Raw genomic sequence first — 19,258 nt, forward strand, 5'->3', positions numbered from 1 at the left:
TTTCTGCATTAAGTGTATCCGTACTTCTCCGTAATTAATAGCCAAAAATAAGTGTCCCTCTATCCTTTGGTAAGACATTTACAAGAAGGCTTTAATGGCGTTCCCAACCCAACATCGAAAAGAAATAAAACCACCCAAATAATCCAACGGCATTCTCAAATCTCATATACACTGGTAAGTATGATATACGATAGAAACAAAGAGCGAACAAGAATGCTACCAACTCGAGCAGTACGTGAGGAAACCATGCAGCCAATCCTCCTTTTTTAAATGATAATGGTAAAGCAGTAAACCTTCCACTTCCCACGCTAGGCTTCTTCAGTGAGATGTTGGAAACCATAAACAAATATGTTATATTTTCGAGCTGGGGCATAGAATCATGGCAGCGTTTCTTGTGAATCTCCTAGACGAGACAAATGAAGGTATGCATCGGTCCCTGTAGAATAGAAAATACGTTTCAAATTTGAATAAACATGATAACATTGAACTTTTAAAGTTAACGCCTATGAGTTAGTTATTCTATGAAGGAATTAGGAACCTCTGATTAAAGAATCGGTGATAGAAGAAGAACAAAAACAATTTTATCAAACAAATACAACTTCCACTTATAGGTGCAAATATTCAATATTGCCTATAGAGAGACCACAGATGCAAGACCCAACTCAGTAGCCAACCATTCAATCGGTAGGCCACACCTTAGATTTCCATGCAGGCCAATTGCCAATAGACAATTTTCCCTAACCATTAGCTACTTGTTCCACATCTCTACAATCCTTTAAATCTGCAAAATGACAACCTTTTTTGTAATTTCAAGAGTGAAATACATGCAGCACAGGTTTTCTCCCCCAGTAAAGAGTGCATTTATTAGTAATACACTAACACATTCTATCCGCTCCTATTAAAAAAAGTATTATTTTTAGGTTCATTTAATTTTTATACCATATTTCTTCATTGCAAATGCTTTTGAAGACCCTATTTCACATAACTGCAACTTGAGTTGTTATAGAGCACCATTACTTTAGTGAGCAGAACTTTTAGGTGTCAATCAATCATTCCACTAAAAGATTCCATATCTAGGAATGGCGACGGGGTGGGGCACTCCTCCTTGTTCCCGACCCATAGTCAAGATAATCTACCCCATCCCCGTCCCGCCCCTGGTGGCGGGGCAGGGCACCTACTCCCTGTCGGGGATGGGGAATCCCTGAATTTTCCCCGCCCCGAGGCAACCACCTAAAAATAATTTTGTGGATTTTGTTTTGATCAGTAACAGTGAAATTTTATTAATGATATAAAATCGAGATTACAAAGGGAGGGAGCTAAAAAGTCTTAACTCCAGCTACCCAAGAAACTTTCTGACCATGCAGTGATTACAAAACAGCCCAAAATAATGTCTCTATTTATCCCTTGCCTAGCTAGACCATCAGCCAATGCATTTGCACTTCTCTTTATCCATGTACATTGAATTTTCATGTCCTTGGTTAACCACTTATACGTACTCTTTTCATTGCTGTATTTCCACATCATAGCACTGTCCTCTTTTAGCCATTTCACCACCGTTTCAGAATCACCTTCTATAACCACCTTTTTGATATTCATTTCCTTGACCCTTTGTATCCCTTCAATAGCTCCTAAAATCTCAGCCCTCAAAGAGTTTCCCACCCCAATCGGCCCAGAGTACATGGCTAACAAGTTCTCTGTTTCATCCCTTATCACACCCCCAATTCCGGAAGGCCCTGGGTAGCCTATGCTGCTGCCATCAAAGTTCAGTTTGGTGAACCCAAGAGGTGGAGGAGTCCAGCAAGCTTTTAAGATCTTTCTACATAAGCCTGAATCTGCAATCTCCTTCTAATTCCTTAACAGCTCGTCAACTGAGAACACTTTGAACAGTTCCAATGTTCTCAGCCATTGTACCATCCTAATGTGGATGATCTCCATGATTTCTTCCACACTTCTCTCTTTATTTGAGAAGATCCTTGAATTCCTCTCCTCCCACACTGTCCAACAGACTGCAGCTCTACCACACCTCCACATGATTTTAGCCCTTTTAGTTGGCCAATTAGGCATGGAAGAAAACAAGCTTGGAACATTCAAAGGGGGAGTCCACCTGATCCATGGAGAGAATAAAGGCAAGATGGCTTGAATAGCTCTCCAAGGGGAAGCTCTTGTAGTCCATGTATACTTCCCACCACCTTAACCCACAACCTTTCTTTCTCCAATGAGAATCTCCACAACCATTTCCCTAGTAATGCTAGATTCCCAAGGGGGAGTCCACCTGATCCATGGAGAGAATAAAGGCAAGATGGCTTGAATAGCTCTCCAAGGGGAAGCTCTTGTAGTCCATGTATACTTCCCACCACCTTAACCCACAACCTTTCTTTCTCCAATGAGAATCTCCACAACCATTTCCCTAGTAATGCTAGATTCCTAGTCCTAATATTACCAATTCCCAACCCTCCCTCCTTTTTACCTCTATAAACCACCTCCCACTTGACCCTATGGTCCCTCTTCTCCTCTCCCGGCTCCCACAGAATATCCCTCATTAGCTTTTCCAACCTATTAGCCACCTTAACCGGTACCCTAAAAACTGACAAAAAATATACAAGGTTAGCCAAAGTAGACCTGATTAAGGTGATTTTCCCTCCAAGAGAAATAGTTTCTCTTCCAGTTGGCAAGTCTCTTCAAATCTCTCCACAACAGGGGCCCAAAAATCACCTCTCTGAAGATTATCCCCCAAAGGCAAGCTCAGGTAGTTTAATGAACAATTAGACACTGCACATCCCAAAATATCTGCATACTCCCCAATCTCCCCTTCCCCCATATTGACTCCAACTATACAACTTTTTTCAAAGTTCACCCTAAGATTTGACATCTGTTCAAAGAGCTGTATAGAGAGTTTCAAAATTTTAATCCAATTGATATCCCCTCCTTCACAAAACAGAATCGTATCATCTCCAAATTGTAGATGTGTAAGTGGTATATTATCCCTTCCAACTCTCCATCCTCTTATTAGCTCCCTGGAATCTGCTTTGGATATCAATGCCCCCAACACTTTAGCTACCAATGTAAACAAGAAGGGGGATAGGGGATCTCCTTGTCTAATTCCCCTCAAAGCTGGGAAATAGTCCACCACTGTCCCGTTTACCAAGATGGAATAATGACAATCCCTAATGCATCCCATCACCCATTTGCACCAGATGTCTCCAAACCAAAGTTAATCATCACCTCCAATAAGAAAGACCAATCAACCAAATCATAAGCCTTTTCTAGATCTAGTTTGCAAACCACACCTCTTCTCCTGGATCTCTTGTAGTCCTCTAAACTCTCATTTGCTATAAGTATCTGATATGCTATTTGTCTCCCCCTCACAAAAGCTCCTTGATTGTTCGAGATGATAGTTGGTATCACCTTTCTAATTCTAATTGATAGCACCTTAGTGATGATCTTATAGAGATTGTTAACTAGACTAATTGGCCTGTAGTCCTTTGGATGGCTTGCATCACTTTTCTTGGGAACTAAAGCAATGAATGTGGAATTTAGCCTAGGGTTAATCACTCCTGTAGTATGGAATTCATCGAATACCAACAATATATCCTCCTTTAGAATCTCCCAACAATCCTGGTAGAAAGCCATCGTAAAACCATCTGGGCCCGGTGCCTTTGATCTATCCATTGAAAATACCGCCTCTTTTATTTCTTCCAACTCAAATTTCTTGTCCAATCAGTCCCTCTCTTCTCTCTTCAGTGTTGGCCATTCCAAACCTTCGAACCATATCCTATTATTCAGTGGCCTTCTATATATATTCCTAAAATGACTTGCAAATGCTTCCGCAATTCCTCTCTGACTTGTGACTATTTCCCCTTCAATCTCCAATCTAGTAATAAAATCTTTCCTCCTGCCATAGGCCAAAGCATGAAAGAACTTAGTGTTCCTGTCCCCCTCTTCTAACCACTTGCATCTTGACTTCTGCCTCCAGCTTATTTCCTCCTGAAAGATAGAATCCTATAATTGTTTCCGCAATCTCCATCTTTGTTCCTTATCCTCTTCAGTTAGGCCTTCTCTCCCTTCTTTACTGTCCAAGTTCTCAATCTGTGTGATCTCATTCTGTTTTCTTTCCTCCAATCTCCCAAATTCCAGTAGATTCCATTCCTTGATTCTCCCTTTCAGATATTGGAGCTTGTGAAACCTCATCCCATACCACACCACTGCTAGATTGCTCTCTACCCACCACTGTTCAACCTTCTTAATGAACCTCGGGTGCTCTAATTTGTGGATATTTTACAAATAGGATTATGGGAATTTGGGGGTATTTTAAGAATTGAATTATGATAATTTAGAGGTACTTTAAAAATGTAATTATGGGGTCTTAGGATTTTAAGAATTTGGGTAAAACTTAGATATATTTTAAAAATCAGTATTAAATCTAGGAATATTTTACTAATTTATCATCGGGTTTGAGGCGGGTTCAGGGAATTATATGGAAACCCATCCTCGCCCCATCTCCAATCGGGGCAAAAATATTTTCCCCATCTCCACCCTGTCCCCGTTTAAGATTGGGGAATAGGGCAGGGGTGGGGGCGGGGCCCCGATTTTACAGGGAAAATTTCCATCCCTATCCATATTTGACTTAGTATGCCTTAACATCATTTGGGCTCCACTACATAATCCTGTCTCATAATTGCATTCTATCAACAAACATATCTTCTATAAAATTCTATGTCCTTGGATTATTTCCTGTTGCTTTGACTTTCAGTTCATGTATTCTTGGCCTCTCTCTTCCTCTTTTAGAGCCTTTTACTCGCACCAAGTCACTCCTCACCATCACAATCATTCATTGGTTACAAACTTCTAATTGAATGATTGGTAGAACATTAAAACTAAATGTCTTAAACCCTATGTAGGTGAAGGATTAGAAAGTCCTTTGTAGAAGTTGACAAATCTAAAGCATTCAAATATGACATTTCCTACATATGATTATAATCATCAAATGAGAAGCATGGCCAGCTGTGTGTGTGTATGTGTGCATGTAGTGAGAGAGTAATACAATTTTGAGATTTCAAGGTTTGCAGCAACTTAAAAGAAGTGGATCTATTGTTCCTCTTAGTATTTGCATTCCAGATTATCTAAATAGTTTTATCTTACAACTATTTATCCAAAGAAGCACAGAAATATTTGAATTTCAATACTTCTCACCAAGTAAGTCAGAAGGCAGGGGCAGATCTCAGGGAAAATAATTTTAGAATGCTTGACCTTGGATTTTGTCTAAATTTTGTAACATTTGGATTGATAGTTTTCTATCAAGGTATATAGAAATTTTAAATAAAACTTGGCCTATCGCTTGGAAATTTTAGGCTATAAAAAGTAACTTTTTAATTTATTAAATATTAACACAATTAACTTTAAGGATTTAAAATTAAAAGTTGACCTATTGATCCAAAAAATTGGAAACATTATGTTTATCACATACTTCATAAAAATGTTACAATTTTTGCAATATAAAAAATCATCCATTTTGAAAACAAATCCGCAATCCTAGTTATGTTTTTTATTTTGGAGATATGAGTTTTCGTTTGAATGCTAAATTTCTTAATATGTTTTCAATTTTGTCAGAAAACATGGCTCCTGAAAGAGCACAATGACTGGACAAGATTCATGTAGCCAATCCCTGCAAGCAAAAAAAAAAAAAAAAAGAAAAAAAATCTTAAGTTTTAACTTATAGGATCTCCCTCCTCCTTTGGGTTTTATATGTAATTGTGATTCGTGGGGATGTGCTACCCCCCGACTTGTGTAGCACCGATTGGACCTATCAAAAAAAAAATGTAGCCAACCCCAAATAATTAGGCTTGAAGCTGAGTTGAGTTAAGTTCAGTTTTCAATTTTTGGATGTCAAAACAAAATTATTTATTTCATATTGAAATGGTATTGTAGAAATAAGTGAAATTTCCAAAAATTGGAAATCTTGCCTAAAGTTACATTTCTACATAACTTAAGAATTGCATTCAAGATGGCAATCATTGGATCCATGTATTTTACTAATGCCACCTTCTTTCTTAGTGGAAGCATTCGAAGAAATAGTTTACTAGCATGTGCAACAGTGGTGATCTTTTTAAATTTTTAAAGAAAATCATGAAAATTCAAGGATTTATTAGATGAAAAAGGGCAGCAATTGGATTGATATTAGCAAAGTCATTTCTATAAAAGAAACAAATTGTTGAAAAAACAGTGCTTGCATCACAAGAGCTATTAGGTATTCTATGGGGCATTCTTAAGAAATAATAGGCTTAAAAATCAATAAGATCATAAGACTTAACCATGTACTTTTCAAATGGACACATAGCAGTCAAGAAAATTAGGACTTATGGTGAGAGGTCTGTCCCTCATAGCAATATGATGCTATATAGATTATTGAACAACACTAAATAATGAATACATTATTATGTAGAAAAGTCCTTTATGATAAAGCATAAGTAGATGAATCTAAGAAAAATATTGAACAAAGGTTATAAAAATAAAGGAATAGGTATACTATATTTCTAAGGAAGGACAATATTTAAAATAGATTTTTTCTTTTGGTGATGTTCCCGTATCCTCCATAGAGGCTGTTAAGTAGTGCCACACTTGTAACCACCCCCCCCGGTCCCCAAAGTTCGCGGCAGCAGGATTTGAATCCCCGTCTCTGCTGGAATGAATGAGAAAACGTACCAACTGAGCTATCTATCAGTTAGCTATTTAAAATAGATTAAATACCTAGAATATTTGTCTCTTTATTAGAAATCATATAGTACTTTCCCTTTATTTGATTTTTTTTTTCTCTTTTTTTTGTTGTTTTGGTTTTGGGGGGCAGGGGAGCATGGTCCTCCTCACCCTGCTCTCCTGTCTGAAGGGTGTAAACAATACATCTTTGGGTCGATTCCAAAGAATGGACAGACCTACAAATTAAAGACAAGTGACTGAATCCTATAGTTCAACCATCTCCAGAAAAAGGCATTTCAAAGACAATATCAATCATAAATGACATATAACTCTGTTTCATCTGTAATGGCAAAATAACAGAAGAAAAAGAAATCCATTGGTCTAATAGCTAAATATCAACTGAAACACATTTATTTAAACAAGATTCAAAAGATGAGTTTAAGCAGCATGAATGAAACAATTCATTGGTACACCAATCAGACACAATATCCACTGGTCTAATAGTCTTTTAGAGCAGAAACATCATATTAAATAGATTCTCTGTCAGTCAAGGTCTAGCATTCAAAATTCTAGGTTTTGATCTAAGATCAACAGTTTAAATATGAGCATGATCTTCAGACAATTTCTTTTCCCCTAAGGTTCCGCAAAATTTGGGAAAATTCCAAAAGTAAAAAAGAAAAAAAGAAAAAGCGTAAGAAAACAATGACCAGAAACCAGGTCTTCAGTTCCCACCATGTCTAACAGCTTCAAGATGGCTTTATCGATTGCCTCTCCAGCATTATTCAAACAATGTCATATTCAATTCAACAGTGACAGGAAGACATTGTGGTGGAACCCGGGGGTACCATGATAAGCAAATACTCGATGTTAAAACCGCAAAAAGTCAATGGTCCACTTTGAGAAAACCATGTAAATTGTTCACAAAAGTTCAAATACTCTAATATCAGTTTTGAATTTTCTGAAGAGGTTACAGCAAATACTTGGTATTCAGCACTTGATAACAACCTAGATGTTGTATGACTCAATGAGTAACATGGCTCCCAAAAAAGAAAAAATGTTCCATCAAAGAGGATTAAGAAGATATTGGACTCACCATAACCTTCCATGGAAATAATTTGCAGATCCCCTCCAAAATATTGAGCATAAAGGCGACTTATTGGAAGTCCATAACCATATCCAGCCATTGTCATAACATCATTTGATGCAAAATCTGTCTGTTCATCCAATGGATTACTTGCTGTAGTATAGAGATATGTGAATATCCTTGGAAGGCCACTTCTTGGTATTCCACCACCTTCATCTGAGATCTGTAGTATTAATAAAACCACTCTGTCAAGCATAACTACAAACACATTCACTTAGTATATTGACGTCCATTCCCCCCTCCACCAACCCTTCTGCACGTGTTTTGGAACTTTTTCTCTTTCAAAAACCTCATGCAAATCTTCTAGATATTGACAAATAAGAATTGCAACTTGAATCAAATTGACAGGTGGATACCTTTATTGTAACATCCTCTATTCCATCAGCAACTATGATTCGAACTGGAGGTGCAACTTTGTCCGAGTCCATAAACTTCTCTTGGACGGCACGTAAAGAATTCTTAACCAATTCAAATACCATAAGATGTAAATGCTTCGGAACATATCTGTTACAAATCAAATGAGTTACAAAGAACAGAAATAAGGGAAGGGAACCCTTATGCTCAAATCCACCAGACGAGTGGCAAGAATAGAAAAGATGCAACTGAAAACTAGTATATTACTATATTTATGTAAAGATGCAAATTGAAAGCATGTGTATAGGAGAGTAATAACTGAAAGTGTAAAGAGAGGAAATTTGCAAATGGAGGTTTCTAAAAAAGCCAGGAAGAGGTGGAAAAGGACATAAGTTAAAGTACTAAGAAAAGAACTAAGGCCTCACAATTAACAGAAAATGCAACCTCCAATAGAGTAGAATGCTGAAATAGGATTCCTATAGCTGAAACAGAGTGGAATGTTGAAATAGGGCTGATGATAGATAAAGTTAAAGATTGATATTCATAATTAAAAGGACAACCAAAGATATGAATGGAGGCTATGCAACATAATGTATCTGTGACAAATGTGGCAAGAGAACTAGGTCAATTATGCACAAACCAAAGTGATAGACCTGGATAAGTGACAAATCCAGTTTCTGTAGCCAAAAAGAAAACAGTTTGCACTGAGTTTGGATGGTGACAATGATAATGATATCTTTCAACACTTGCAGGTATGAATGCTAAATTCATTGTGTCAAAACCCTACCTCAAATTTGTGAATCACATATCCAATATGTATAGCACAGGGCCAAAGGCTAGATAATGATTTCATATTTAGGTGACTCTCATTATCCCTTAAGACTTAAGAGCATGAAAGGGTTTGCATTAACTAATGATGGAAGCTAGAACTGTTAACCGTATGAACCATGTACCCAGATATAGTGAGGAAGATTGCAGCAGCATCTATAAACGATACTCATAATTCAAATATAATACAATCTACACCTTGCCAATTTTCAACTATAATACGGCTTATACTAAACCATTTTAGCAAAACAAAAAAGATAACGGAACATGACAGGCTGACAGAGCTAGAAAAGATGAGTCTTGCTTGCTAAACGGGGAGAAAACAAAGCATTGAAGAATGCAGCAGTAATAAGTGGAGGTTTGCCAAAAAAAAAAAAGAACAGAAAAATTGTAGAATATCAAAAGAAATAAAAGTGGACAACCCCAACCAGCTTGGGATGGAAGAACTTACGGAAATGTAAAATTTGGATCTCCATAGATGTTAACTTCAGGTGAAGTTCCATATTCTCGTGAACAAATAGAACGGGCATCCTCACTGGCACCTCGTGCTACCTCCATGGGAGACATTTTCGAATGTATATAGCCTACACGATCAGGTTGCGGATTGGGATCGTGCAAAGCCACATGCTGCCCTGAGTTTCACAAAAAAAACATAAATAAATAAATAAATAATGGTGAAGAAACTTCCAAGGAAACATCATCAAGATCATTGGGGGAGGGGGAATAGCTAGAATATAAAAGATTGTAGTGGGAGCTAACCAATAAGCATGCGTATCCCAATTCTTGACATGTAAAAACGATCAAGAAATTCATGTATCTCGTCAAGATCCTCAGGAACGATCTTCGGATCCAAGTCTTTCTTCAGCTGATTAACACCCAATGCCATCATCGGAACCACATTGTTGTGCCTCACTTTAATCATCTTAATCATTTCTGTGAAATCCAACTCATCGCTTGCATCTTTGATCTCCGGAAAGCACCGCACATCACGGAAAGAATCCAAATACCAGTCTCGCACCTGAAAGCAATATGTCTCAAACCTTTATGCTTAGCACAACGTTGACAAGTCAGTGATCTACCAAGTGAAACTCAAAAATTTTATGTCTACAATGGACTAAGCTTTCCACAGAACAAATTGGAAATCATCTACGGAAGTCTCAGTGAGCAATCCCCAAGGGATGCAGAAAGAGAATGGACTGATGGAATAACCAAAACCAATCAAATGGATAAATAAATGTATATGTACTAAAAAACAGAGACACAACATTCTCAGAAGGGATTAAAGGAAACAAATTAAAATGGCGAAGTACCTTTAAAACAGCAGGTTTATTAGAGAGCCCATAAGGCAAGGATTCAAGCTCAACTGCTCTCCGGGCAATTCTGATAGGAAGCTCTTTCTGAAGGAACTGAGCAGAGAGAAGTAAATTCTTCTCGGTGGGCTTGGACCCAAATTCCATCATGTATCTCAAGCTCACACCAGTTGGTTTCAGACAACTCCATTTATGTACCTCGTCAATGAAAGCTTTAGAGAAGGACTCCTGCATTTTCTTGGCCGTCATGGCTAAAGAAGAGAAATCAACAAGACCCAAGACAGCGAAGGACGAACATGCACACAGAGCAGACAAGGCAAAACCGACATAGAGAAGGAGAGAGGGAACTGAAAGAATGGGTTGGGGCGGGTGGGGGAGCCTGAAAATGTGATACAGTGGTGAGAAGGAGCTCTAATGACAGATGGAGGGAGAGAATAGGGATGAAGAACTCATTGAGTACTTAACCACAATTCGTAGCTTGGTTTTTGTTCTAGCGTAGCGTGGCACTGGCACACAAGCTGAGTTCCACCGTTCAACGGATCGTTTTGATTTCGGGCAGCCCTGAAGCTTGGGTGTTTGAGTGACGAGTTCGGATTTTGTGAGGACGAAATCCGAATTCGTGGGTGGCACGTTTAAAACGGTGGATTATTTCGGATTTATCGGCATGCGGTTGCCCTCGTGAAGTGAACCCGTAAAGCCACGGTTCACAGTTTTCCTTTTTTATCGGATAAGTTGCAGAGAGACTGTTTCGCATTTGAACGACGCGATAAAAATTAGGGTAAATGTCTGAAACCTCTCCTGAAATTTCTGGCTGTTGCTGAAACCCTATAAAATTTTGTAATAGGAATCACTTCTCCTGAATTTTTTGATATAGTTGTAAGTAGATCTTTCTAAGTAGAATCTTCTAAAAAAAGAATGAAAATGTGTAAAATATCTATATAATTACTTTTAATAAAAATGTTTATTTTCTAAATTTTCATTTTACACGAATCATTTTTTTTTAAGAAATTCATTTATTTTTCAAATTTTCCCTTCATATGAATATCAATGAAAGGTAAAGCTGCAACTTTAAATTTTCTTTATTTTTATAAAGATTGTATTATTTTCTTCCATAAAAAACAGCCTCAATAATAATTATATGGGTATTTTAAACATTTTTATGCCTTTCTCAAAAAATCCTAACAAAAGGGTTTACTTGCAATTATATTCGAAAGCTTAAGGAGGTGATTGTAATTACTAAAGTTTAGGGGAGGTTTCAGCCATTTAATCTAATAACTAAGAAGTGGGAGCCTTTTTTTTTTTTTTGGTAAAAAAGTTGCTTTGTTATCTGAGGAAAACACATCTGTTAGATACGGGAATCATATAATACCAGATTCGAGTATGATACCAAAATGTTATAATACCAAAAAAGTTCAACTATGATATCAGAAAGATATAATACCAAAAAACTTACACAACCAACCAAAAGGTATGATAAAACATGTGACCAAATCAGGTGGTATTTATCAAAATTCATGGGGTGTTTTGAATAGTCAAACCTATTTTAATACCATGTTTTGTCATAGATTTTTTTCTTTTACTACTGAACTATAATCATGTTTGATTAGGCTGAACAAGTATAAACGTTTTATGCATAGCAAAATCATGTTTGATTGGGTGGGTTGGGTCAGGTTGAAGGTCAACCCAGGGCCAACTGAGCTTAATCCAAGACAACTCGAGGTTGGACTTGGGCTCGGGTTGGGTTGGACCAAGTTAAGTCAGGTTGAGCAGGTTGATCAGGTTTGACACCATTTGTGCATAAATTTTGTACAACCACATTTATTGAGCACTATAGCTCAATATAAGAGTACAATAGATTGAAAATATGCATAAATTTCACTAACAAGTGTATATTTACATATTTAATACATGTGTATATATGTACAATTAAAAAATATTTTATAAATAAAATACATATATTTGTTTGGGCAGGTTTAGCCTTGGATTGGGTTGGGTTGGGCTCAGGTTGGGTATATTAGCGGTGAGCATGGTCCATTCAGTTTGGTTCCATGGCCAAACCTAAAACCTACCCTATAGGGGTTGTTTCAGGATTTTGGAAGTGGAACCTATCCTGTAAAGGTCGGTTCTAGGGTTGGTTTTGGTCTTGACAGTTTTGGGGTCAGTTACAAGATCTACCCATGAAAACTGTTCTTTATTTTTACTCTCCCCCTTCAAAAGGAAAAATGGAACACATGTCTTTTAAAAACTTGATTTTCAATAATGATAGCTAAGAATGATCCCGTACTAAGTACGGGGCCATTAATCTAAATTATTTCAAAATTTTATATTATTTATAATAGACATTTAGGTTAGGCTTTTTATTTGATTTAAGAGACTTACCATGAATTTCTAGAGAATGACCCCATACAAAGGGGAAACTACAATATCATTTAATTTGAAATTTACTATTTAACTATAAAGATTAAATTAGAAAAATTAACATGGGCCTTACATCTTTGTAATTGACAATCAATTCTGACCTACTTTGTTTGAAAATCACTATTAATTTATGTTATTTTTAATATGACTTAAGAGATTAAATGAGGTCTTATTTATAAGCATTACCCCACTTTTATTGGTATTTAATATTTATTTGATAAATGTATTTTAAAAGTTAAATTAGGTTACGCTTCCTAAAAAAGTTAAATCCAGTTTGCAATTAATAAACTATCTATATTAACTATAAAAGAGCGAATGTCCTTTTTTTTCTGGAATTTTTATTGGACATTTCTACCCCTTATCTAAGCAGCATATAACAGGCATAAAGAGGGTATATATGTCATTTACTCTCACTCAAAAAACTGTCCATTTATAACAGTTAAGAAACTGCCCACTTATAATCGTCCATGTATTATAAATAATTTTGTCTTGGAGATATTATCACTTGCAAATGCACGTACGTCTTGGAGATAGTTTCATCTAAAAGAATGAAACTCACACCATTTGTATTAATTGTTTAGTCATTTTTATGAATTTCATTTATTTTTATTTTTATCCATTTAATATTTTGAATATTTTTAAGTTAAATTATTTGTTTAATCGTTACTTTTGAAATGGTTGTGTTTGAATAATTCAGTTACTATGATAACATTTGAAGTTGCTACTTTTTAGGGATTAGGATGCTAGGTGTGTGAATTTTAAAAGAGTGGTTAGACTTTTTTTAATAGTGAGAGTTTAACCTCTTCTAAGATTCTATCTATTGAATTTTTACAATGCCACATGTCTGAAGGGTGGGGACTGTTGCATGAAGACTTTCCTTTAATATATATTAAAGGAGGTTTTTTTTATGTGACATTAATTCCTATAATTTCGAAGGAAAAAAGGTACAATTTACTATTAGATTCCATTTCTTGCATCTTGAGGCTTTCCTTGGTATACATTTCAACTTATATATATAATATTATTTAAAACTTATATTATCTTTATTGATTAAATTGAGTAATGTAATATATATGTAGATTATCATAGTATATTAACATATAATTCAAAATTTGTCATTATAATTTAAAATTTGTAAATATTACCTTTTACATTATTTATCATACACTTTCAAGTATTAAAATGAAAGAAATGATCAAATCATTTGGGTCGTGTTTGGTTGTAGTGCAATTTTATTTGTAATAGTACAAATGCATGGGAGTACAAATGAAAAAAAAAAACTGCAAATTTTGGTTTAATTTTGTTTTCGATTTTACTTTATTCTGCTTTAGGTCGTATTTTACTTTAATTGTAATGCAACCAAACAAAGTAAGGTAAAATTTGAAACAAAGATAGATCAAAATTTATACCCAAAACATTTGCATCGACATAGTTTTGCATTAGTGTAAAAAAAAATTGCATTGCAACCAAACACAGCCTTAGGCTCAGTTTGGAATGAGTATAAATGTATGCAAAATAATAAAAGGTACAAGGTTTTGTACTCTACATATTTGTCTTTGTACTCAATAATAAAAAATACAAGCCTTAGGTCGCATTTGTTTGCAGTGTAAATACGGTGTAATATTACATTCTGGTCCAATTTTGCTACTATTTGGATGAAGTGTAAAAGTATATGGAAGATCGATGTAAAACTCCGTTTTGAAAGACTTTTACATCGATAAATGTAAAAAATACATTAATTTTTTTTATGTAAAACTCCTCCCACTGCTCTCCGCTCATAACATCTCTTTTTCATATCCCTCCCACCACTCCAACTATCAAGGGAAATGGATGAAAGATGAGTTTTCGTTTAGTTAGGCTTCAAGGGCAGAGGATGAAGAAAGGAGAAATCTTTTTTCCGAAAAATATTCAGTCACATGGCTTCTCTAGCTATCACTATCCCATAACCTAATAGGGTTGCCACTTAGCATTATGAAATCCCGAATAGCAAAGGATGCTTACCACCAAACACCATTGATGCCATCAACACCCTGGTCTTCCAAGCTCTCTATTGACATAGAATAGTCATCATCGAGATGGTTGGAGACAACTATGTTGTTGCGCAAGCGCTAGCTCGTGATGGCTTATCCAGCAAAGACGATTGAGATAACTATTGGGAGGAGTCTGAAGGCATTAACTCTGAAGATGTTCCATACACATCAATAATCTTCTAGCGGTAGGGAGGCGGAGGAGAAGAAAGAGCTTCCAATTTTGGAGGGTGAGAATGGGAACTGGCTCCTCTAATTCTCCAAATACAATGGTTAAGGTGGTTGTTGTTGCTGGAAATTGAAACGGACAGTCCTCCGTTTTCTCTTGGCTGGCCGGCAAGGACTGGAATCTCTTGGTTAGAAAGATTGGAGGGTGAGAATGTGAACTAACTGCTCTAAATCTCCAAATACAGTGGTTAAGGTGGTTGTTGTTGCTGGAAATTGAAACAGACGATGCCCTGTTTTCTCTTGGCCGCTGGCAAGGACTATAATCTCTCGGTTAGAAAGAATTGGACTTTTATCTCAATGATTTACCAAACACGAAGAGTGTTAAATGGGACCAATATCCAGTTCCCATTTTACACTTTCATGAACCCATCAGTGTAAATTTAGATTTACACCGAAAACAAACGTAGCCTTAAGTAACTCAATGGTAAAGTGAGACCATGCCTTTTGTAACCAAGAGTGTTTGGACTCAAATCTTCACATTCTAAACAATATTTTGGGGTATTATACCAAGAAAAGATATTTTGGGATTTATTTGAAGGCAAGTTCAATTCCAAGGACAATTCATTGGGTTGGGTCTGGTAAAATAAACCCTTAAACCCTAGCACCAACCTGGGTGGAGATCAGTTCTAAGAATTTCAAATCAAACCCTATCTTGTAAATAGATTGGATAGGATCGGTATGAATCAAGACCAATTCGAGATTCGTTCCATTCAATTTTAGGTAAAACCGTAGAACCTATCCATTTACTCACCTCTAATATATACAATACAAATTTGAATAATATATTTATGCTATAATGTTGCATTCCAGCCCGACTCATATGCGATCCAATCATCCAATTATCACATTTATGCATACTTAGGTGCTTAGGTCCATATATTGGATCAAGCTATCCTTATGATTGAGACCAACGAAAAAATTGAAAAGAAGAAAGAAAGATAAAAGAAAGAAAGTCGTCTAAGATAGTACGCCAGTCGATTTTCCCTCCTCGAATTGTTGAGTATGCAAGCTTCCTTCGGAGCATTTAATTGAGGGAGACGCAATCGTGTTGAACGTCATCAACAAGAAAAACTCAAATCTTTTCCTAAAACTAATCTTAACGAAATGGTGGTTACGTGTCGTGTACCTTCCATCCACGATTCAAGGAGCGAAAAATTTTCCATAGAGGGCTCCTGCATTGATTGATAAGCTTGTTATGGTAGCTACTAGCTACATTGCAAAGTCGATTTTTTTCGCTCATGTAAATTTATTTTCAGCTTTCCAATTTTTTACCAAATATCACTTAACGGATTTGCAGGCTTTTAAGTTCATGTGACGCGAGAAGCAGCTGCATGAAAATATTCTTAAACGGGTACTTATTTTTTTATTTATCAGGCTTTTAATCAAGATTCAAAGTTTCAATATGTGTATCGTATCGGGGGCTTTTTGATGTATTCGTATAATGGACATTTCAGGTTAGACCATGATTCAGAGAGTACACGGGTCTTTGATCCCTCTAAATCAGATTAAAAAAGAGGAGAACTGAGCTTTGATATAGGCCAATAGGCCCCTACCGTTGTATCAGCCATATCGATATTTTGAATCTTGCTTTCAACTTTACTGAACAGTTAAAACGTATGCTTAGATAGAAATGACAATTTCCCCATTCACTCCGAGTACCTGACTTCCTCGATCCTATTGGATCAGAGATGAGATATATACTATTAATTAACAAATTTTGGGGATTCAGGTCTCACGGAGAAACCCAACTCTGTCAGGAATTAGAGATGGAGGATGATGACTTTTATTCCTGTCAGCAATCAAGGTCGGAAATGGGAATTTATTTCAAAATTGGGATCAGGGACAGAGAATATGATCCTCATCCCATTGCCATTCCTATGCTTGGATGATTTTAACATACATACGCTGGAATTGAACAGCTACGCCAAAACCACTATTATTGCTTAACCCAACATTTTAAAACCCGATATGGTGATAGAACCAGAATTATGATCGGATAACCTACATGGTGTAGAGAGGTTCAACAATTTTTTATTTCCTCGTAATGATGAAAGTGAAGGCTCAACTTGGAAAGAGTATAAATACAAATGCATACAGTGTAAATACATACAAAATACAAGGTTTTACACTCTACATATTTGTATTTGTATTCCTTCCAAACTGAGCCGAAATGGATAACAATGTCATGGCATATACAAAGAAAATACTTGCAACAGCATGATTGGTTGGAGGAAAGACCATCTACATCTATTTGTTAGGTTGCTTCTTTTTTCTTCTTTTATTTACGAGTTGTTTATTTTTTATTTTTTTTATTTTTGATTTTTGACGCTTTATTGATGATTTGTACTTTAAAAATGTATATGGCATTGAAAATAAGATAATAGAAAATTAGGAGCTCAGAAAAAGGCTTAGATAACGATGATGATTTTGATTGATGAATTGTCATTTGAGTATCATATATAATTCTTATTTTTGATAGTCGCCAAGCGTGGCCATGCATCTACCAATACATGGTATCCTTCGCCCAAAATGCCCCTAGACATCTAAGAAGGATCATGAGGATCATGTCTAAAATCACGGGGATCCCAGCTGGGAGTTAAACCTTTTCAACCAAGCTCTTCTAGCAAATTAAGTTTGTATGGTGACTGATCCAAGGGCCCGATTCTCTCTGGAGTTGTATCCTAAAGGCTATATAATTTCCCCATAGCCATGTTCTGCACTATCAATTTGTAACAAAGAATATCTTGGGGTTGGCGGTTAGCATTTTCTTCTTTTTAGTAGGTGTTTGGCATCGGTGTTTGGAATATCGTATCGTTTTTTTTATAAAAATGGTATTTATTTTTTGTTTGGAATTGGTGCTATCATATAGATGTTTTCTGAGAAAATAGTATTGGTTTTATTTGGTGTAAGTGTTAGTAGCAATATTTTCAATATTGGTCTATTTTATCCAACACTCAAGGTGATGCCACTGCACCACTAGCAGCAATGTGCCGTTTTCTCAAAAAACATTGAATTTGATGTTGCTCCATACCACACTTTCCTAATTTCTAAGACATAGTCTGGAACAATGTTTTTTTCTAGAAAAATGATATCAAACAAGAAAACGTTGTTTGAAACACTGCTTTCTCTGATGTGACACCATTTTCTCAAAAAACAGCATCAATGCCAAACATCACCTTAAAAAAGGATTACATGACAAATAGGTGATGGGTGCTAGATCCACATTTGGGATGACCCATGGATTCAAAGCTTCCTTGAGTTTGAAGTTATCTTTGCTCAACATGAGAACTTTGGTCTTTAATGGTTTTTAGACCTAATCCTCCCCAACCTGCAAAAAATGGACAAAGATACCTTATTGAAAGCTTTTCGTATTCAAGAGGTGAGGGCCATTGATTAAATCCCTTTTAAGTATGTAACGGGAATTACACAATCAAATTCTAAGTGATCAGAATATCATAGTTTACATGACTATCTCAACTTTATTTCGTTGAGCATCGAGTCTTAAGTGAGTAATTGGTCTGGATTTCCACTTGATAATGACAAGGAAAGATATAATTTCCTTCATTCATGGCCATTTTGTTGTTGGCAAATTTGGATGGCTCATAATGAGTACATCTTCTAGGGCCAAAGGCCCTCCCCTCTTCAACTAGTCCAACACTGTCCGAAGCTTTTGGAGGAAATATCAAGTGTCAACTTCATTGAAGCCATGCACAACTCTTTGGTGAATGAGCAAGATACTCCCACAGTTAGGGGTGTCAATTGGACTGGATTTGGTCCAATCTGATCCAGTCCAATGTGAGTCCATTATAAATGGACCAGGTCCAATCCAATCCAATGAATGTTTTGGACCAATTTGGACCGGTCCAATTCAATGTTTGGACCATCCAATCTCTTCAAATTCATTTTGATTTAGATTGATTTCAACCCAAACCTAGTCCATTGATATATATATATATATATATATATATATATATATATATATATATATATATATTCTTATCTTAGATCAATGGACCAGATATTCGCTTAATCCAACCCAATCCAATATAAATTTGTTACGGATGGATCAGGTCCAATCCAATCTAATAAATATTTTGGACTGGACTGGTCCAATCGAATATGTCTTGTTGGTTTGTTCAATCCGTCCAAATTAATTTTGGACTGGATGGGGTCCAATCCAAAACCGGTCCATTGACACCCCTACCCATAGTGTCCACTGTTGGCTTATGTAGCTTAACCCAAGAGGGGGTGAATTGGAT

General features: G+C 36.2%; 1 protein-coding gene across 1 annotated transcript; it reads right to left on the minus strand.

Moving 5' to 3' along the window:
- On the minus strand, positions 1-10,955 carry LOC104611263 (pyruvate dehydrogenase (acetyl-transferring) kinase, mitochondrial-like). Its single transcript, XM_010278251.3, has 6 exons — positions 10,327-10,955; positions 9,776-10,034; positions 9,468-9,648; positions 8,191-8,338; positions 7,784-7,997; positions 1-436 (listed from the first exon to the last, which is right to left on the minus strand). The coding sequence occupies exons 1-6, from the start codon at positions 10,573-10,575 to the stop codon at positions 378-380; spliced, it is 1,110 nt and encodes a 369-aa protein (XP_010276553.1). The 5' UTR covers positions 10,576-10,955; the 3' UTR covers positions 1-377.
- Positions 10,956-19,258: the final 8,303 nt, after the last annotated feature.

Source organism: Nelumbo nucifera, chromosome 4 (assembly GCF_055504915.1).
Source record: "Nelumbo nucifera cultivar China Antique chromosome 4, China Antique-T2T, whole genome shotgun sequence".
Classification (NCBI taxonomy): Eukaryota; Viridiplantae; Streptophyta; class Magnoliopsida; order Proteales; family Nelumbonaceae; genus Nelumbo; species Nelumbo nucifera.

Coding starts and splice junctions, on each gene's coding strand:
- LOC104611263 (XM_010278251.3), bottom strand. CDS start 10,575: ATGACGGCCAAGAAAATGCAGGAGTCCTTCTCTAAAGCTTTCATTGAC. Junction 8,339..9,467: donor GATCCAAATTTTACATTTCC/GTAAGTTCTTCC, acceptor GATTTGTAACAG/ATATGTTCCGAAGCATTTAC. Junction 7,998..8,190: donor TAGAGGATGTTACAATAAAG/GTATCCACCTGT, acceptor TTAATACTACAG/ATCTCAGATGAAGGTGGTGG.